At 47.1% G+C, this 22,006-nt stretch overlaps 1 protein-coding gene across 1 annotated transcript in view; it reads left to right on the forward strand.

Annotated features, from left to right (window-relative positions):
* Window positions 1–22,006, forward strand: part of CABLES1 (Cdk5 and Abl enzyme substrate 1) — a gene marked incomplete at its 5' end in the record, with an annotated part of 118,407 nt that overhangs the window by 80,732 nt on the left and 15,669 nt on the right. The window contains 3 exons of the mRNA XM_006903054.1: window positions 9,138–9,215; window positions 20,435–20,531; window positions 21,728–21,884. Coding sequence (XP_006903116.1) covers window positions 9,138–9,215; window positions 20,435–20,531; window positions 21,728–21,884 — 332 coding nt within the window. The remainder of the gene's footprint in view (window positions 1–9,137; window positions 9,216–20,434; window positions 20,532–21,727; window positions 21,885–22,006) is intronic.

Here is a 22,006-nt window from a genome sequence, read left to right on the forward strand (position 1 = left end):
ATAATTTGGAGAAAATGGCACATGACAGAAATCAAAGCAGCCTGTCACCAGGGAGCTCTGGTGTTGAGTCCATAGGAGTCGTATCACTAAGCCAACAGCCACATTCAAATCCATTAGTCGCTCTGCAGGAGGAAAATGAACTGTCTCCTCCTGTTTGACTTACAGCCTTAGAAACGCAGTGGAGGGTCAGCTGTGACTTGGTTCCAATTGGATGACAATGAGTTTAAGTCACCAACTCTGAGCTGGCCTTTTTGAAGAAAGAAAAACATTGTTGTCTTTTTGTCCCTGCATTGACTCCATCCAGCATGATAGACCTGAAGTAGAAAGTGTTCTGTGATGCCCAATATCAACATCTCCCAAACTGGCTTTCCCCTCTTAGAATGTGGGCTTCTTATTGGAAAACTCAAAGCCACCCTCCCCACAGCCCTGAGGCTGGCAGGCAGAGATCTCTATATGTGTCGCTGTTAGTGTTTTTCATCTCACAGTGAGAGGCAGGCTGAAGAAACCCTCTAATAACTCCCACCTTTCATCATGCTCCCTGTCTTAGTCAAAGATCACTAGAAAACAGGTCCAGAGATATATATTATTAGAGTAATTGTGTGTGTGGAGAGAAAAGAGAGAGGGACTATGCATGTCTCTGGTGGCCTGGTGGTAACGAGTTGCCCTGCCAACTAAAAAGCACATGGACTGAATTTACAAGCTTCTCCAATGGAGAAAGGTGGGTGGTCTTCCTGTGCAGACCTCTTTTTACTGCCTCTGAAAATCCACTGGAGGGCCCGCTATGGGGTGGTTCTGACCCGATAGCACATAACAACAAAAACATAGATGTATATGGAGAAGGAATGGTTGAGATTTACTTCAGGGGATTGACTCATGGCAATTAAGAGAGCTGCAAAGTCCAACCCCCATAGGTCAGATGACAGAAAGAATGCAGAGTGGGAAAGACAGAGGGACTCCTCTTTCAGTCTGTTGATTATATTACGTTAGATTATGTTTTGAGATGTGAATGTGTTCCATTAGATTAGATGACTTGGAGGATAGCAACTGTTGTAGTGTGTGGCCAGATTACTGGGAGTCATAGACTAGCTGAGCTGAGACACAGAATTAACTTACACTCCCAGACCAGCCGCTTCCACTGAAATGTTCTTCAGAGCTGCTTACAAGTGACCCCCAGCCTTCTCAGTGCTAAGGAATGATGGAAGGAAGAGCGAGGCTGAGCCCAGCTGAGCCCTGCAGGAGACCAGCCACTCAGAGCCAAGGGTGCTTCCGCCTGGGGTCCAGCCCTGGGGCTGGGTCAGCACAGCTTTCCCATGGTTTTGAGGGGGCCTCTTTAAAAATGTATGGACGTTATCCCAGCTTTCCTGTGACTGAAGGGTCTTTCTAGGGCTATTATTCCACATTTCTAGGCCGGCCTCTTTAAATTCTGTGCTCAGGACCTCCTGGATGTGGACTGTTGCTGCTGAAGAGTTAAGGGGCCTCTATGTTCTATTTCTTTTTTTTTTTTTTAAACTAGTGGAATTTGCTGGAAATAAAACACATAACCAGAGAGTGATTCAGAGGTTGGAAACCATTTTAAATTGAACAGAACTTTGCCTTGGTGGTTCTGTTTACCTTTCTGCTTGGAGTTAGGGCCTGGTAGCTTGATTTAGAACAGCCCATGGTTCCTCCAGAGCTCCCAGAAGTCACAGCGACAGCTTGAGGCCAAAGACCACTCATCATGGCAGCCACCAGTATGCTGGAAGAGGGTAGGGAGGGCTCCAGGGGTGACTTCCATGACCCCATACTTGACTCATGTTTCCCTCCGCTTCTGACCTCTCTCCCTACGAGCTCCCCTATTTTCTCTCAGCTCTGTCTAGCGCCCCTCTCTTGTCAGGCTCTGCTGGCTGCCTGGAGGAGCTCACCGAGGCCTTGGTCACCTTCACCACCTGAAACAGGGGAAGTGTTAGTAAAATCCAGAAGAAGCGCTGACGAAAATGCCATACAGCCTCAGCATCATGCGTGGCTGTTCAGAATTATGGGCGAGGCATATCATTGCCTGTCTCTTCAGTTCATACTTACTGCCGAGCTTTCTTAGCACTCGAGCCACTACTGAAGAGTATCTTTGTCCACTCATCACCTCAGACATTGTCATCATTCCAGTTTAACTGCCGTCACGGCTAAGCTTGGCTTCTTTGAAAGGACCAAGAATCCTTTTGAAGGTTCACAAAATTTTTTCCTCCTCTTCCAGAGCCTTGATTGAACACATTTTTGTTTTTTGTTTGCTTGGAGTTTTTTTATGAATTTTAATGAAAATTTACAGAGACTTTGGATTTCCATTCATTCATTCATTGTTGCACTTTCTCCCTGCCCACCCCTACCCCCCTACACTCTTCTCTTTGAAAAGTAAAAGTTCCCCCATTGTTTTACAATCCCTTCCCCCCAGGTCCACTCCACTATGCAGCCTTGTTCTGGACTCCTGTCATGACAATACACCTAATCACATATCTCTTTTAAACAGTTTTCTCCCTCATCTATTTAAATGTAGTATACATTATTTATCCTATCTTTCTCAGTCTTTCCCCAACCCCGATGTCAGCCCTGTTTTACAACAGTGGCACTATGCAGTATTTGTCCCTTTGTGACTGAGATATTTCACTCAGCATAAAGTCTTCCAGGGTCACTCATTTTGAATAATACTGCATGAGTTCCTTGTTTTTCAATGCAGAGTGAATTCCATTGTGTGAATATACCACAGTTTCTCTATCCATTCGTTTGTTGATGGGCACTTAGGTTGTTTCCAACGCCTTGCTATTGTGAACAAAGCTGCAATAAACCTGGGTGTGTATATATCTGCTTGGGTGGCAGTTATGGTCTCTTTGGGGTATATTCCCAACAGTGGAATCGCTGGGTCGAATGATATCTCTATTTGCAACTTTTTGAGAAAGCGCCACACCACCTTCCACAGTGGTTGCACCATTTTACACTTCCACCAATAGTGAATAAGGGTTCCAGTTTCTCCACAACCTCACTAGCATTTGTGCTTGCTGTTCTGTTAAATTTTCCTATTATTATTACTGTGGTGAGATGATATCTCATAGTTGTTTGATTTGCATCTCTCTTAGAGCTAGGGATTTTGAACATTTCTTCATATGCTTGTGGGCCAACTGAATGTCTTCTGTGGTGAAGTGTCTGTTCATATCCTGTGCCCATTTTTTAATTGGATTGTTTATCTTGTTGTGGTGCGATTGAACACTTTTTTTAAAGCATTGAATATTGCTTCATATAAAGAACATTTGTATGTTATGTAATTTGGTTGGATAATGTTCAATGAGCAAGAACTCGTATGACAAACAGAATTATGATTAACGCGTTTGGACGTGCACAGCTGGCCCTCAGTCAGAGAGGAGGGAGGAGGAGTTGTGAGGAGAAGCTCCAGAGGCAATGAGGGAACAGGGTTTTCGTCGTTTTCCTCTTCCTCTTGCTGTTCATCTTGGCAGTTTTCACATCTCTGCATGCAGCAGCTATGATGTGAGGGACAGAGGTACTTTCAGAGCCAGTGACTAGATGCTGAGAAAGACAAGGAATGAAGTCACCAAACACTGGCGTGTAGGGAATAAGCTCCAGAATTGGGGAGGTGTGTTTCCACGTAAGCACCCCTTCTCTGGCGTGCACTCCAAGCCTTTGGATTCTCCTGGGCTGTGGTCTTGTGATGTTACACCCACTCAATGTGATGCAGAATGTCATCTTTTTCCTATGCCTTTTGAAATCATTTGCGTGTTTTTATAGCCTTAAGACAGTATCTCTCCTGTGGGATGGAAATTCCATGTGAAAAGGATCGAAACTTCTTGCAGCCACAGAGACTGTCCAGGGCTCGAAAATAGAATGGACTGCCAGTTTTCGGTAGAAGAAACACTTAAGCATCCTGGGTGATGGCCAGTGGTCAGTTAGACACTGTCAGTGCTGGACTGAAGTGACAGTGGACGTGACGAAAAGTGGTGGCCCGTGGCACTCGGGCAACATTGAGGGCTCTGCAGATCTCCTGGTTGTCTGGGTGAAGTGTTTGACATGCTCAACTGCTGACCGGAATATTGGCGGTTTGAACCCACTGAGAGGTGCCGTGGAGGAAAAGCCTGACACACTGTTTCATAAAAGCCTTAAACTTCTCGAGGGAGAAGTTCTGTGCACACGTGGGGTTGCCTTGAACTGGGGTTGATTTGACAACTGGTGCCCCTCCTGGCTTTTCGCACCACTCCAGAGCCCATGGCAGTGTGTGGCTGTCAGCGCTCTGTGGTCTGAAGCATTAAGACCTTGAATGCCAGAAACACTTTGCTAAGAGCATGAGAAGAGAGTTCCTTAAAGAATAAAATGTGTTAGGCTGCAGAGCACTCTGAGCGCTTCCCGGAAGGGGCTAGAAAACGCCGTGTACCCAGAGGCAGCTCTGCCCATGTGGGCTCAGCCCTGCAGGACCTTTTCCTTCCTTGTTTTATGTTCCTCCCTCCTGGAGAAGTTGTTTACATAGAAATGTGAACTTTAATACCGTAGAGACCTGTCTCCCTGCTGTAATTCCTCTTTTGAAGTTTTAGTCTTTTGTGTAATGCTTTCTGGTCATCTAGACTGCAAGTTCAGTGTTACATCACAGATAGGAAAGTCCTGTGGACTCCCAGAGCATACTTTGGATGTAAAAGGATCAAATACCGTGGTCAGAGGCAAGGATCTGGAGGTGGCCAGTCTATGCAGACTCTTACAAATGAATTCTGGGTGCCTGCCATTCTTAACCTTCAGCTCTGACTTAATTTTTTCCTCAAATATAGAAGCCTGGAAAGGATAGAAAGAAACCAATTTCTTCTTGGGCATTTCTGGTATAATTAGAGGTTTCCAACTCCATGGTGGAGGATGTAGTTTATGAATCTATATAAAGAACCAAAGGGAGCTCTGGGGGCTTAGCAGTGAGGAGTTGCACAGCCAGCCCAAAGGTACACAGTTCAAATCCTGCAGGACAAAGGTGGGCCGTCTCCTCCCCTGCAATTAACTGCCTCTGAAAACCCCCTGGAGTGTCAGCTGTGACTCAGTTCTGACTTGATGGTACACCACAGCAACAGCCTCAAGAACTGAGCTGCAGATTCACAGACCTACATAGCTGGGCCACCGCTGTTGGCCTGTACGTAGTGCTGTGTGTCTCTGATTCGGTTCTGACTCGGGGACCACAGTGCATGACTGAAGGGAACCACTCCCTGGGGTTTCCTCGGCTGCGGTCTTAAAAAGAGCAGATGAGCAGCTCTTTTCTTTTGAGAAACTGTCAATGGATTCAAACTGCCAACCTTTCCATTACAGCCAAATAGCCATTGCGCTACCAGGGACCTGCTGCCCTGAGAAAGTGATGCTGAGACACCATCGTAAGAAACAGAAGACAAGAGCTCGCCTTGTGTTGATATTCACCTGCTTTGGCTGAGGCCTGAAATGCCCCGCACCCTTGAAGCTGCTTCAGGAAACATTTGACATGTGGTTTTGGTTATTCCTTGACTCCCCCACCCCCAAGTTGGGACAGCTCATGCCCGTGGCAGAGCCACTATTGTGGTCTCAGTGCTGGGGTCCTGAGCCCTGCAGAAAGGGGTGTCTGTCAGGTCACTGGGTCTGAGAATGGAAGCCGAGTGCTCCAAGGTGCCAGTCTCCTCACTCCCTCTCCCCTCCAGCTGCTTGAGAACAGCCAGCCCACAAGCCCTTCTGGAACTTTTGGCAAAGATTCGCACTTGGTGTTGCTCAATTTCCCCATGTACATCAGAGTAACCTGACCCCTGGTATCAGCCTGCCCTGACCTGCCCACTGTGGACGCCATGAAGTGACCACTCATTTAATGGAAGAGTGCAACCCATTTACTTGTAGACAAACTGTGGTTTGAACTTTGGAAAGATTACTCAAGCTTAACTTGTATTTCTATTTTCTCCTTCTATTAACAATGTCCAAACAAACTTGGCGTGTGGGAAGGAGAGACACATTAGCACTGAGTAATGAAGAAAAGGCGGAAACACTAAGCTGCTTGAGTTTGCCCAACACATTCCTTTCCCTGCGTCGCAAAAGATAGAGAGTGTCATGAGGAAAGGGTAGTTAAAGGCGCTTCTCCAGTTGGTTGGGTTACTGTGGGGTGAAGGATCTCTCTTCCCATCCTGACAGGGCCTAGGCCAGGCTTAAGTGGGTGTGTGGAGCTGCACATGACTTTCGCAGGATGGATGTTGGGGCTCTCATGAACTGGCGCCCCATGCCCCTCCCAGCTTGGCCTCATGACCTGCAGGCAGGATCGGAAGGCCATTCTAGTTAATCTCAGTGAGGAAAGATTTGGTGGCAGAGAGTGCAAGGTGCAATTTAACTTTCTGTGTCAACAGTCATGGGTACTTCAGCTAAGGCCTTATTGTTAAGTGGTGCCAAGTTGACTGTGACTCATGGTGCCCCTGTGAACAATGAAATCTGTCCTATCCTGTGACATTCTGATAGTTTCTGACATACTGGAGTCCACTTTTCGAGTTACTGAATCACTCCATCTCACTGAGGGTCTTTCCTTCCTTCACCAACCCTTGGACATTTCAAGTGTGATCCTCAGAGAACCACAAAACCATGGTTGTTGTTGTTATGTGCCGTCGAGTCGCTTGCGACTCATAGCGACCTTTTATGTACAACAGCCCTAAACCCTGCTCTATCCTGTGCCAATCACACTGTCTCTGACACACCCATCATGATTATCCCAGTCACTGAATCAATCCTACGCTGTCCCTCCACCCTCCGAACCATGATGTCCCTCTCCAAGGACTGGTCCCTCATTACAACATGTCCAAAGTATGTCAGACGAAGCCTCAGAATCCTTGCCTCCAAGGAGCCACCCGGTTTAACCCTTTCTAGCATGAATCTGTTTGTTTTCCTAGCAGTCCTTGATACCCTCAATAGTCTTCTCCAACACCAAAGCTCAAAGGCATCAGTTCTCCTTCTATCCTCCTTGGTCATTGTCCAACTCTGATGCATAACAAGTGATAGCAAAGACCATGGCCCGTATCAGACGCACCTTAGTCTCCAGAGAGACACCATTGTTCTTCAGTATTTTGGAGAGGTCCCTAACAGGAGGGGGGGGGAACCCCAAACCCATGAATATTGAGACTTCCGAGGGAGAAAGAGGCTGTTTTCCACACCAGGGGACTCGAGTTTCCCTAGAGGATAGCATATTCGTTCATTGTCATCCAGTCAGAGCTGACTCAGCTGACCTTCCAGTGGGTTTTGGAGGCTCATGGAAGATTGTCTGTCTCTCTCTGAGAGCCACCAGAGAGGCATCACCTTGGCTTAGCAGTGCACCTCCCTCTAGGCTGTATCACCAGAGCTCCCTCAGGACATACCTCAGGATTCATTACTTTGGAGTTGGAACTGACTCCTAGCTGACCCCCTAATGTGTTTTCAGAAGCTGTGAATCACTTGAGAAGATGGCCTGTCTTTCTCCCTAGGAGCAGCTAGTGGTTTCAAACTGCCTGCCTTTGGGTTGGCAGTGTAACTTCTTATCCATTAGACTACTAGAACTTCTTGGGGTGGAGGGAGGGGGCGGCCAAGTCAATCCAATCCAAAGCCCTAAATTCTGATGCATTTAATAGTATAGTTTTCCACCCAACACCCAACTGCTTTTTTAATAGTAATAGTGTTGTACAGGAACTGGTTCTACAGAATATGTTGGCTGGGATTGGTGAGCAGTAAGGTGGAACATTGATTCTCTAAGGGAAGTAAGCCAATGTGATAAGGCCTCCTATTTTAAAAAACCCTTTTCAGTAGGCAGTATGGCGCTTGAGGCCAGTTTGAAAGAAATCTACAGGAACTGGTTCTGGTTCTTCAGAAGCCATTGGCTGGAATTGGTGAGCAGTAGGATGAAATGTTGATTTGCTGAGGGAAGTAAGGTGATGTGATTAAGCCTCCTATTTAAAAACCCTTTTTGGTAGGCAGTATGGCAATGGAGACCAGTTTGAGGTGGTATAGCACTGGTCTGTGCATTGCTATACAAAGGTTACTTGTGGTTGCTGTGTTGCTAAACACTGTGACACTGATGTGCCACATGTGATAATGGTTACCCATGGGGGACAGTGTTTGGTGGAGCTTCCTGATTAAAACAAGCTTGGAAGCAGGAGTGGCATCCACTTCCAGAATGGCTTGCCTCCAGAAACTCGATGAACAGTGCTCAAGTTTCTCATATATAGGGTCACTGAGTCGTCTACAACTCAATGGCACTTAACAACAACACTTGTTAAGTATCATTAAGTCGAAACTGACTCATAGCTGACCCTCTAGAAAGTTTTCAGAGACAGTCAATCGTCCAGGAGGAGATTGCCCATCCTATTCCCATGGAGCAGCTGGTGGATTCAAACCTCGTGCTTTTGGAATTGCAGTGTGGCTTTTAATAGTTCTAGATTTAAAAAAAAACAGCAAAAAGAAATAAATATTGTATATGGCATATACTGACACTGTGTCAAAAGAATATTGTTCCCTAGTCTATGTATTCGTTCCTCTATTTTTTTTCCATTAGCAATCCCCTTTGGCAAAACCTATTCTTAGATTCCATGATAAGTACTTTTAAGGCCTTTTTAAAAAAAAATAAATGTGTCCTTTGATTGCATAGAACTATTGCCAGGAGTGTCTTTACAGCAGGAATGCTTGCTAGGACTGATTATGTAATTGTTGGTTTAATTTCTTCTCTGGACCTAACATACTGCAGTCATATAAAAATTATCCTAGTGGTCATGGTGGCAGGAGTGCCCTTACAGCTCCCTCATCTCAGACACTGTTGCTCTGGTGTTTACTACGGAATAGAAATCAGTGCTTTAAATGTGGTTGATGAGCCCAGCCTAGCCACCCCACGCTCTCAGCGGCCTGCCACTTGGCTGTTCTTCAGAGCTGGGCTGAGGGTCACTCAGCAGAGCCTCACAGGGTCTCATGAGTGGATGATTGGGGCCGGGGTCAGCACTTCCCCTCCATGGAGGATGCCTGGTTGCATTTTGCAAAGTGAGCAAATCACCATCTGGCAGAGTTGCTCGTGGGAGCGTGCAAATACTGCTGTGAAGCTGGTAAATGCTTAGCAACTATAGAAGTTTTAAATTTGTGTCTTTATATTTAGTTTGTTTGGTTGTTGTTTTGTTTTTTAGAATCGTCCTTATCAGTGGCAGAAGATCCTTCTGCAGTGTCTTTTCTGTGCTGCCCTATCGTGACAGCACCCACTCCGGGTAAGTATACACTCACCTGCCTTGTTGTCATCTGGGGGCAGAGTTCTGGGGCTGCAGCGCATGGCCACTGCCTTCACGACAATCGACAGTCAGCCGCATGCCTTGATTTGACACAACACCACAGACTGTTTGTAAATTGGAAAGACAAAAGGTTTCACTTTTCATTCAGCTTCCTTGTTTGTGAATGCGCGCGCGCGCGCGTGTGTGTGTGTGTGTGTGTGTGTGTGTGTGTGTGCACGCGTAGCCCTCCCATAGTGCCTGCAGTTGAATACACGTTTTGTCACCTCTCATCATCCTTTGAACCAAGAGCAGTGTGGTGCACCGCCTCCCCTGGGACCACTCTGACTTGGAGAAAGGAAGGCCAGGAAAGGAATCAGAGCAAGCCACATGGCCCCTGTGCCTCTTTGAATCTTAGGCTTAGAATCAGGAACCCAGCCAGCAGCTGGGAAATTGTTATGGCAAAATGGGATCAGAAACAGATATATGTGATGAACTACACAGCAGAGGGCCATACACCACGCTGCAACAAGGCTTTCATCTCAGTCCACAAAAGAGGTAAATGAAGGCCTGTTCCTGCTGTCTCCTCCCTCGTCACCACCCCTGATCTGGGCCTGCTTCCTCATCTCAGCTCGCGTGCACTCTTCATCGACCCTGCTTCCAGGCTTTTCCTCAGGGCTGCCATTGACACCTAACCCAGTTGCCATCAAGTCGTCTTCCACTGACAGAGCCTCCAGGTGTGGCTGGGTAGAACCGTGCTTCTTAGCGGTTTCAGAGGCTGAGTTGTGCACAAGTCAATCACCAGGCCTTTCTTCTGGGTGCCCTCTAAACAACAACAACCTCTCAGTTAGCAGCCAGGTGTGCTGACTGCACCTCCCAGCACAAGTCACGGTGTGTGACTATGGGGGGAGCATTGTGGTACAGCCTGACCACTAAATGGTGAATTGTCCCCTCATCAGTTTGAAAGCCAAAGCTCTGCCTGCATCCTACCACTGTCCCCCTGAGGCCAGTAGGTCCCCGGACCTGAGTCACAGCATAGTCATCCTTCATCATCTGTTCCCCTCTCCTGCATTCCTACTAATCACCACTTCCCTTTCCCATTTAAACCTATCAACCCTGTGACCTGTTCAGGTCTTCGTGGTTCTTACTCATTATTCTGGGCCATAATCTCCATGGGACAACTTATTCATGGACTCACAGCCCAGTGATTTCTTTGATGTAGAGCAAAGACAGTCTCGGTATTTGTTGAGCAGTTACTTTGTGCTGATCCATTTACTTAATCACCTACATCTTCACAGCAACCTTGCAAAGTAGATGTTCTAGAAAAAGTCATAGCAAATTCTGCAGCTCAGAGTCTTAGGAGAGACTCTCTTAACTCCACGGTGGTCGTGGATCTGGCTGCCTGTGAGCAGTCTAGCTGGCTGGCGCCAGCTCATAGACTTGCCGTGGGAATCCATTTGGTCAGCTTGTTTTTTCTGGTTACAAATAATGGTCCCAAACCCCAGAATACTTGGGCCAGCCCATAAGCATACCTCCTGTAGAATCTGGAGGAACAGACACTCTACCCCAGTTCTCCTGCTCCACCCCACGGGTGACTTCTGTTTCCAGGGTTCTCATGAGCGTTTCACGTGGAGCTTCCTTCTGGCAGATCCCCAGTCACCCCCTGGAGTCTGAGAGATGCCATTTTTAGGCTCCCTGGGTCTACAGTTCAAGGAATGAAATTGTGGAGTGGTGGTTAAATAGCTTGGATGTTAAACAAAAGCTTGGTAGTTCAAGCTCACCTATTGCTCCACATGAGAAATACGAGGCTGGCTGCCATTTGGAGCAGTTCAGCTCCATCCTGTTCAGTCTCCATGAATTGAAGAATTGGGAATTAACTTGATATTAGTGCATTTGTTGTTTTTATTGTGTTGTTTGGGGTTGGACTGTTTGTTTGTTTGTTTGTTGCCCACATTTCAGGAATGCAAGAGGGGTTGATAGTGGGGATTGTGAGCCGTTCCAAGGTCTCTGCCACAGTGAACTAAGAACAGGAACGCCAAGCGTTTTCTGTAATAGTCACACTGGGCTACTGCAGTCTTTATCCCATTTGAGCACCTGCCTGCCTTTCAGCCAACCGGTTGACCTGGCCCTCTGTCCATTCAGAATGTGAAAACTTCTCAAAACCAGCATCACATGACCCAGTTGTAACATTCAGCTCTAGGTTGAGGTCAGCACATGACCATCCTGTCATGGTGACTGGCTCTGCTGAAGCAAGCTACCCTTTAGACTAAATCCAGCACAGAGGTGAAGGGATCTGCCTTCCCAGACTCAGTGTACTGGGGGAGAGGTGAGCTTCATCCTCCGGGAAGCCTCTCTGTTGGCCTGCGCTGTAGCAATGCCCCCACCTTGATCCTCCTTGCCACCTCCCCCACACTCATCTCTCTCGCACAGCCCCCTTCTGGTAACCTGGCCCCACACAGCACCTCTAATTAAGTGCACGTGTTAGGAAGATGTTGGGATTTATTGGCAAATTTAGGTTGAAGACTGGCTATAAGCTTTGCCCTCTCTTCAAATAGCACAGCCTCAGAGATCAGAGTCCTGCTGATCATTCCCAGGCTGAACTGTATTTTATTAGAGCAAGTCTCTGAGCTGGGCACAGTGGGCATATAACACTGCAAAGGTTGTAAGCCCATCCTGCAAACAACAGCATTCTTAACATTCCTAACATTCTGTGCTAATTCCTAAAGTTCATCCCTCTCGCATTCTCATTGCCATTGAGTCAACAGACTCGCTGCTAACCCTCCAGTGGGATTTTGGAGGCTATAAACCACGTGGGAAGAATTTCCCATTGTTCTCTTTTAAAACTGTTGGTGGTTTTGAACCAGCAGAGAGGCACCGGTGCGCCTTTGGAGCACCACTTCCTGTGGACTGTGCCAACTCCAAAGGGTTTTCTAAATCAAAGATACATTGCACGTGAGTCCAGTGGGTCCTTCAGCCCAAACACGAGACCGAACTTGGAGCCTGTCTAGTCCTATGATTCTTAGACCTTTTTTATTAGCTGCTAAAACCTTTCTTCCAACGCAAATTTACATAAAGCTCTAATAAATAAAACAGCTAACCACAGAGCTGTTATAGAGAGGAGAGACAAGAACCCCACTCCTTCCCCACCCTCCCAAGACCCCAGAAGGAAAAGCCAGTTCTTGTCCAGCTGACACCACTGCAGATAAACCCAGGAGGCAGATGGCTCATGGGAAAGAGCTGATGGTGGGGGCAGAAATCCCCATGAAGGCATGTTAAATACCCTTGTGGATCCTGGTTTACTCATCTGTCAAATTGACCTCGGGTTGTTGAGAACATTACATGCAGTCCTGGTTAGGAAAGCACTGGGCCCCAGCCAGGTTGTGGTAGATGCCCATTAAGCGTGTGCTTCCATTCTATTTTGACCAACCTCAGAGCTATTTCTGTTGTTCCTCCTAGACCTTCTTGAGCACAGCAAATCTAAATCTCGCTCACAATGAATCAGCCAGCTTTGTGGTTCCCCAAACCCAATGGATTTATCGTCAGACCTGCTTTTATTTGGTCTTTAAAATTTTCTCAATGGCCCATACTCATTAAAGAAAAAGAATGGGTATGTACATAAAAAAGAGAAGGAAGAAAAAGTTACCCAGAGCCTCACTTCCTGAACAAAAACACCGTTAACGTGTTGGTCTATTGTTTTTTATTCTTTTTTTCCCTAGTGCAAATGAATACATATTATACGAGGAGATGATTGTTTTGTTTTGATCTTTCTTGCTGATGGGAGATGGCCTGCCAAACCCTACCTTTCAAAACAAGCCATTGGAAGCCTCTTTCCAGTGAAGAGGAACAGCTGTTGAGCATCTTTTTCAGTAAAACTGTAACATCAAGCCTTTCCATAGCTGTAAACACTCTCCTCATATTAGGCTTTTCAGTGACACTCTTTTCTGGGAAGATGCCCAACTTTAAACCAGCTCCTCTTCTCTCAACTGCCAAGGCCAGACTGAAGTGTGTTGCCTTTTACCCACATTAGTCACCGTCTTCCTTCTTTTTCTAGCCTAGAGTTGAGGTTTGCCTTGGCAGCCCTTCTAAGACAGCGTTGGAAGCACCTTTTTTGACTCTCGGCCAGCCTGACTTGATAAGAGTTCCGCTTGTCCAGCACCTATATCTGAGACCACAGAATAGTTCTCTGGATCTCCCCTCCACCTCTGTCCCTCTGGGCGACCACTGCCAGAAGTCAGGGCTGGGAACTCTGAGAGATTCAAAGGGATGTAACGTGTGGGTTCAGAAGTAGAGAAAAGGAAGACATTGTGCTAAACAGGAACAGCTCAGGGGAACAAACCCTGGAGTAGATGGAGGTTCAGGGAGATGGGAAGAGCCCACCGCTGACCCATCCCACACCATGGAACAGTTGGCAGAGTTGGCTTCTCTGTCAATCTTCCACTCCTCTTATGTAACCCTTTGGCCTTTTGCACCTAAGCCAATGGTCTTGCTTATACAACTGAGTTGGTCTGGTTATTTTAAAGGCTGAAGGGGCATTTGTGGGGCAGTCTCCATTTATAACACTGTGCCAAGGAGAAAAGGCATCCTGAATTCCAGACAGCCCTCATAAAACGCGTGAAACTCGGCCCATTCCTAAGTGAGAGGCTGCAGCATGGTGTTGAGGGCAATGTCTAGGATGGTCCCTACCAGTACCCAAATGCACATTACTTTTTGAAATGCACAGACCTCATTGACATCTCTGTGTAAATGGATCTGACCACAGGGAAGCTGTGAAGCCATTTCCTTATGGTTGGGTTTATGTGAAAAGACCATGTCAGATGCATGTGTGAATACAGACCCATTCAGAGAGCTATATTGTGTTGAATTAGCTGCCTCAGAATCCATGTGTTGAAGAAAATAGTTTCCTCATTAATGGAATGCAGGGTGTCTCTGGGAGCGTGTTGGGAAGTCCTCAGCGGCTTCCACATGGTTTTTTTGTGTGTGTGCTTAGCTTTTGGCCTTTAGGGGCATTCCGATGACGTCATCACCGGGGGCCATGTCCTGCAAGTTGATCATTGTGTGGCACAGAGAACAGCCTCTTCCATTCCTAGAGAGTCCCCAGGCCTGAGTGCTCATGGCCTGGCTCTCAGCCCATCCCCCACATGCCCATTTTACCCAGAAATTGATTTTTGTTGTAGAAAATTACACATTCACAGATTTGACTTTCTTTCCTCACACCAAGCCTATTCCCACACAGAATCAGATTCTAGAATGATCTCATGGATGAATCATGCATGCCCTTATCTGGCTGTTTGTGGGAGCTGCCTTTAGACAAAGGTTTTGGTGTGAGCTACGAAGGCTAAGATCCCTCCAGTGTCTGCCAGTTGCCCATGGAAAGGGGTGGGAGGACTTAGTGATAGAGTGCTGAGTGGTGGGAAAGGACTTCTAGACTAAAAGCTGCTTTGATTACACTCTTTCCTGTCAGCCCCAGGCCTTGTTCATTGACTCTGAACTGTGGTGCTAGAATGCTGTGCACATTACAAGAAAGCCGGCCCAATTCGAGACGGCAAGTGGGCTGAACCGTAAAAACGAAAAAAAAAATGGACTTCTTAAAATACCACAAATACTTGTCTGTTTAAATTCCACTGACCTGGAATCTCTTCATTAAAATTAGCTCACAAGTGTTATTTCCTTTCCTAATCCAGCTTTCAAGTTTTGCTTTCTGTGCAGCATATCCTTTGTCTCCCCTTTCTGATGGATCTGGAAATCTAGTTAATATTTAATTGGTTTTTAAATTATTTATATATCAAAGCATCAACCTATTATTGTCCTTTAAAGAGCAAGTGCCCAGCAGAGCTCCCAGTTGGCATTCAAAAGTGTGGCATTTAGAGACTCTCAGAGAAATTATGCCTGATGGGAGTCAGACCAGCCCCGTAGGGCACAGGGAGCCTGGGCACTGGTTCATGGAATCACACACACTTTTTCCATCCACTTCCCAGATGTTAAATATTTAAATCTTACGTCTTTTTCATTAAGAATCATTTTGGCTAGTTGATCACGTGCCCACAAAGGGAAAGGCCATAGCTTAAACATCTTGTTATCTAATAGGAAACCTTGTTTTTCTGTCAAGATCAATTCCCAGCAATAATGCCACTGAGAGCAGCTTCCTGGGCCTAGGCCATTGTGCCACAGAAAAGGTGACTTGAGAATCCTTGTACCTTTTGTCCAAGGTGAAGCTGGAGTTGGCTGTTCTATGGATAGCAGTTTAGCCAACTGTCCTTGGGCACTAAGAGACTTTAGATTGAGCATCTATTATGGAGTAGGTGATGCCCAGGAAGTTGCAACTGGTGCCCCATTTCAGAGGATTCCCTCCCAAGAGGGTGCAGGCTTTAAGGAGAGCTACATTGAATACTATATTCTCAGTATTTTTACTACAATAAGAAAAGTATGTTTGAGACCATCCTCTGAGGAAAGATCCTGCCTGGCTTTCTGCCCTTTGCCTGAGGGTAGACCTGCTGTTGAGCTGTCACTCCACCACTCATCCCGTCCTGGGAGCCCTTCCAGGTCCCTGCCCTCCACTCACCATCTCTTGTCTACTAATGTCAAAAGTCAGCCTTTGTTTTGTTTGTTTGGGTTTTTTTTAAAAAAAGATAAGTAAAAGTGCTAGGTTTTCCAAGTGAATGTTGCCTTACAGCCTCTGGAGAAGATAAGAGGCTTGAATAGAATGAGAAGTGAGTTTGTAGAGCTCAATAACTAGTGGAGAAGATACCCAGAACAGAGGAATTAAAGGGATTAGACCCTTTTTCATCTATCTTGTTTCATCTGTGTAAACATCTGCCAAAACGAGCTGTTCTCCGATAACCTGACTGACCACGTTCATCTCTGAGTGCGGACTGTGCATGTCAACCTCAACTCATACAATGTTGAGTCATAACCACATGACGTTAAAATTGTCTTCGTTCCCATTTTAGAAGGCAGTAGGGTGTAAATAAATTAAAACCTCCTAGTTCTCTCAAAAGAGTTAAAGTCCAGCTTCAAATGGGTTGTCCAAGTTTGCTTTTAATGAATGCCGGCTGTTCTCCATGTTACCCGATTTTATCTCCAGTACCAGAAAGTTAAAGCTAGTGCTTGAGCCAGATACTTCTATTTTCGTATTTCTATTTTAATAGGAACAATGATCTTAGAAAGAAAACATCAAGATGTTATCACTACTCCCCTGAGATTTTAACTCATGTTTCCCCCACTGGAGTTTTGTGCTTTCTCCCCCCTTTTTTCCCAGGATTCTTTTTGTGTGACCCAACTATACTATTCAGACTCCCTTTCTGAAGGGACACTCCCCCCTCAACCTTCCAAGTCCTGAAATTGCAAACCGTCTTGGGCCGTTGGGCTCTTTCTCTGGACTCTCACTTATAAGGCTTGAGCAGGTAATAGTTGGCACCATGTGAAATTGATAGTTATATAGGTAAAATTGTCAACTAATGACAATTTAAAATGTTTTATAGTAATTATTATAAGGTTTCCGTGACATCAGAGCAGTTAGCTAAGAAAATTCAACCTAGAGTAATCTGTCAGCCTCTCTGTGAGAGTCATGTTTTCTACAATCTAGGAGTCTAATATATTCAACTTAACAGCTATAGAAAGAAAAGGACATTACTAGAAATAGCTTAAATAAGACCTATTTCCGTTTCCTTGGAAATGGTAGCTGCTGGTTCATGTACGAGCATTCCCTATTTCATACAGAATGGCAGCCATGGAGTTGATGACAACCTCTCTCTGAGTCTGAGGGAGGAGAAATCCAAAGCAAATGTTTTAGCATACTTGTGGTATTTATTACCGTGTGTGTGTATTATTGGAGTTGTTTTTCTTTTTAATACTGTGTTTTCAGTGAAGGTTTTACTCAGCATTTTAGGATCCTAGTCGACAGTTTTTATACAAGTTCTGTGACCTTGGGTACATTCTTCACACTGTGTAAACATAGTCATATGTGTTCCAGTGATTCTGTTTCCAGTAATGTTGTTTCAGTGTCATATTTGAAGAGTGAATTTGGCAGATAGGCGAGCACCCACTCGCTCGGTGTGCAAGAAATCTCTCTGTTTAAAAATTTACTGCATTTGAACTCTAGGGAACTTGAGGGAAGCTCAAACTCAGTCATCGCCGGAGCTCGCTCTTGCCAACCCGAGTCACACAAAGGTGCTGAACTGGCCTGCCGTGGCCAAGCCCTGCTGGACAGCGCTGCGAGAATGAGCACTAGGATTTCCCACCCGTACCTCTGGCTGCTTCCACTGTTCATTGTATCTTTATACTATTGACTTTGCTGAAACCTCCCTGGAATTGCCTTATCCCCACATCCCTTACCCCCGGAGATCTGTGCTTCTGTGCCACGTGTGGAAGATGGGTTTCATCAAACTTAGAGCCCTGTTCCAGAGGCCCTGGTGGGCACAGGAGCCCTTTGGTCATGGATCCCACAGGCATTTCCCTCCCCACCCTGTGTGCATTACATCTATCTACCTCTAGACAAGGTTCTGCCTCCAGACCTCCTCTGGACACCAGCATAGCCTCGTCAGCAAGCTGGGCCCGTTCTGTAAAGGAAAGGAACCCTGAGGACTGAATAACCAGAAAATGGGCCACTGATTTTCTTCAGGAAATCTAGTACACCAAACCCAAGTCAAGTAATATATTACCTTTCTGTAGGAAGTTGGGAACTGATAGGAGTCAAAATCTTGACAAGGAAACAGGAGAAAGAGTCCATTCCATTTGACAATCGTTAGCCACATCTGGCTATAAAGACATCATACTAATAGATAAATAAAAATTCTGTTCTTCCATCAAGAAGTCACACTTCAAAGTACTCAAGAACACGTGAGGTGAGTGGCTGCCATATCGGACCATGCAGACGGAGAACATTTCTGTCACGGGCAGTCGTGTTGGGTAGTGTCTCACTGGCAGTAAGTAGGGTGTGGGCCCTCTGTTCTTCTGGCTCATTTTCTCACTCGGCTGGGAATTAGCTGCTTAGAAATTATAAAGATGTAAGAGAAAAGCCAGTGGGTGGGGTGTGGTGACTACAGACTGATCTGGGGGTGTGGAGCTTCGCCTCCTGCTGTTTTGTACAATCCAAAGCTCCCACTAAGTCCGAAAATCCCTGATGCTTTCAGCAGGGTTTATCTCGTGCGGAGGAGCCTTGGGTTTTAAGTGAGCACATAAAGTACTTTTTTTTTTTTGATGGCTCTGTTTCCCCCGGGTGAAGGGCCAGGAGGGCGTGTGGGATGAGCCAGGGCTGGTTGAGGCCTGTTAACTGTTGTGTGTTCATTCAGCAGCAAGAGGCCAGCTGGCAAAGGGCTGGGCCGCCCCAGAGAAGCAGCACGTCTGAGTAGATTGAGACAGATAAAAGGGGGCGAATGGGGAAAGGCACCCTCCTTCTGAGTCCCCTTGATCCCGCAGTGCCAGGGAGACAGCAGAGGCTCCAGGCACCACATCTCAGGGCAGATTTACCCCTGTCTTTGCAGGACAGGATGCTGCTCTCGCCTGCCCTTAGTGCTCTGGCTGGGAGCACTCTCGGAACTGCTTATTTGAATACACTTTGTTTCTCTTGACAGTCTCGCCCCTTAAAGACAGCTTCTGCTCTTGTACTCATTGTCAACCCTAAGTAACATTCACTCCCCATAGATGGAAACCAGGAGAAAGCTGTTTGGGAGTTGGGAATTTGAGGAGCATGCTTTCTGAGTTTGGCTCTGGGAAAGTGGGAAGTCGGTGAACCTGTGCAGTAGGTTTTTTCGTGACCCAGAAGCTGCCCTTTTTGTCCCTGTGCAGCTTGTGTTCTCCCAGCGTCCCCTTCCCCTCACTGCCAGGGCTGTTTCCACCTTGTTGCTTTGTTCAGGTTTCTGTTGTGTTGACATTTCCCTTTGTTGGTACCTAGTACATTCATCATCTCCAAACATACCTGCTGTGGGAAGCCTTTTGAGAATTGGCCAGAATTCCTCACTTAGGAAATGGCCAGCTCCTCGGGTGGTCTTGGGGGTCTGCATACTCCTGGGGCCCTGGGGTGGCCTGTGTGGCCTTTTTGTAGCCTGCAGGACTCTTGTGCCTGGTCTCTCACCACTGGATTTGAGATCACTAAGAATGAAGGCACAGGAGCACTGATAGGATAGTGGCTGATGTAGCAGGTTAGTCAGCAGAAAGTCAACAGTTCAAGTCTGCTACCCTCTCTGTGGGAGAGATAGTCTTCTCCTGTGAAGTCTTGTCTATGCATTTTGTTTGTTCTTCCCAAGGTTATAGAAGAGGGTCTTGGATGGGTGCCTCCTCAGCTCTGCAGCAGGAAGCCTGGTGCAGACCTCCAGTTCTGACCAGGTAGCCAAAGGGCACTCCTGCCCAAATGTGGCTGCCATTTAACCTCACCCCAGAGGCTTTTAAAACCCCCAGTGTCCAGGTCACACCCATTTTCCTAATGAGAACATTGAGAGTGGGAGCCCAGAAGCAAGTAGCTTGTCAGAGAGGTCCAGGAGGTTTCCATTTGCCGCGGAGTTTGTGAGCTGCTGCTGGGTGGGGGAAGGCCATCTGTGAGCATCTGAGCCGTTACACAGGTGTCTGCACAGCGTGCATACCTTGCTTCATGGAGGCACCTTGCAGACTGCTGTAGAGCATTGACTACAGAAGCCGTCTCTGCCTTCCTGTCCCTGACCATTGGAAATCCATTTACCAACTTTCTCCATCTTTACATCAGGGAGTAACAGTGACACTGTTTCGGGGGGCAGCCTAAAGAAGTCATGAACGTGACTCACTGTGAAGTGTGAGGTGCTGTCTGAATGCTGGGAGTGATTACTGTGGATTGTCCTCTGTAGGACATTAGTCCTCTTCTGGGTGAATTGAATCTCAACCCCAGATGTAAACTTCAGAGCTGCCCAGGACAGGAATTCGCTTCTCCAGCCTGACTAAGGAGGTGACAAGGAGGAATGAGTGCCCTGGAGACCCACGTTATTTCTAATCAGCTGCAGGAGCATAGAGGGCCACTGGGATGTTGGGTGGAGGGGCGACCCTGGCAGCTCGGGTCAGCCTCTCTGTCTCTGTGGATTTCTTTTGGAAGAAATGAGGTGAAACCACCACTGAGCAAGTCCCTGAGATGCCCCGAAGGAGGGACGGGGTACCCCTCAGCTGCCAGGACCCCCTTGTTCGTTTTCATCAGCGTGACTGTAGGGTCTTGTGTGGGAAGCATCATCATGGACAGACGCATTTTCTTGCCCTGTTGTCCCCAGGGATTTGAAGTTGGATGGAGGGAGACAATCAGCAGGTGCCGTGAGCCTGAAAGAGGTCATCGGTCTGGAGGGCGTGGAGCTGGGTGCTGATGGGAAGGTAAGGCCTGCCAGGCCAGGTGGTGGACAGAGACGGCCAGGCTTCCCTTGGGGCTGTGCTGGCCGCACCCCAGTTTGCACACACTGCCTCTGAGCTGGGAGCAGCAGCTGGTCAGCGCTTCCAGAAGATGCTCATCTGTCCGCCAGCATTGTCTATACAACACCCCCCACCCCCAGTGGTTTTGGTGTGCCATGCTCTGGGAGGGAAGCTGATAGTTAAACATTTCATTCAGGGATGATGGGTCAGCAAGCAGACCTCCTGCTATGAGAAAGTTTTCAGAATCCCTCAGGCTTTACGCCTGACCCCTGAACAGCAGGTCTTTTGGCTTTGCATTTATCCTCACTGCAATGGGTTACTGGGCTGATGTCTAAAGGGAAAGTTCACTTTTCCCCCCCCTCCTTTTTTAAATGTTTTTTGTTGATTGGTTGGTTTTGTTTTCTTCTTGTTTGTTTACTATCAAATCACATCTGGCTGGTACAGGAGGAGATTGCCCCTCCTTCTCCAACAGAGCAGCTGGTGGATTTGAACCATGTACCTCTGGGATTGCAGTGCAGCTTCCTGCCACTAGGCCACCAGAGCTCCCTCCCTCCTTCTTGTATTTTTTCTGGGGAGGGGGGAAAGTCAAAAGGTTATATAATCCAGATTAATTACAGAATACAATCAAGACAGCTCCCATAATGTGCACACAAGCACCTGGAGCCTCATGGTGTTCCCAAGTTCTCAGTCCCGCTGATATTGGCTCTCCTTCGCCTGCCTTCCCCCCACCCTCCCTGTCCTGAGCAGAGGAGGTTGCACGTTCACTCTGGCATGAGGGGGAGTAGAGTGGAGCATCATATGCAGAACGTGGTAGGGACCCATTGTTTTATCAGAAGTATCCCTGGCCTGGGTGTATTTTGGAATTCCATGCTGAGGATATTATCAAAAGCAATACAGTGTGTGTTTCCTGTCCTGCACAGCATCTTCACAGAGTCTGAGATGAACTGAATTGCACTAAGTGGGAGCAATTGAAACTATCCACCACCTCATGCCAGTTCAGGTTAGGCTTGGGCACAAGCCTCACACATATGAATGACTATTTAAATGCCATTTTCCGGGTCTACCTGGCTTTGGGACAGTAGATGGGAGCTGCGGGCATTCACAGCATGGGCCTGCACGGCCTGGAATGATCGTTGCCCATCTTTGTCTTCTCTTTCCAGACAGTTTCCTACACCCAGTTCTTGTTACCCACCAATGCCTTTGGGGCCCGGAGAAACACCATCGACTCCACCTCCTCCTTCTCCCAGTTCCGGAACCTGAGCCACCGCAGCCTCTCCATTGGGCGGGCGAGCAGCACCCAGGGGAGCCTTGACACTGGTGAGGGGTCGGCTGGGCCTGGGAGCCATGGTCATTGTGCAGTGGGGAGGGCTGGAGGTCAGGTGCCCACAGAACACATGCTCCCCCTGCAGGTGCCGTGACTTTGGGAAAGCCCAAGTTCA

This window comes from Elephantulus edwardii, unplaced genomic scaffold, assembly GCF_000299155.1.
Source record: "Elephantulus edwardii isolate Elephantulus edwardi_28Jun2011 unplaced genomic scaffold, EleEdw1.0 scaffold00501, whole genome shotgun sequence".
NCBI classification, from domain to species: Eukaryota; Metazoa; Chordata; class Mammalia; order Macroscelidea; family Macroscelididae; genus Elephantulus; species Elephantulus edwardii.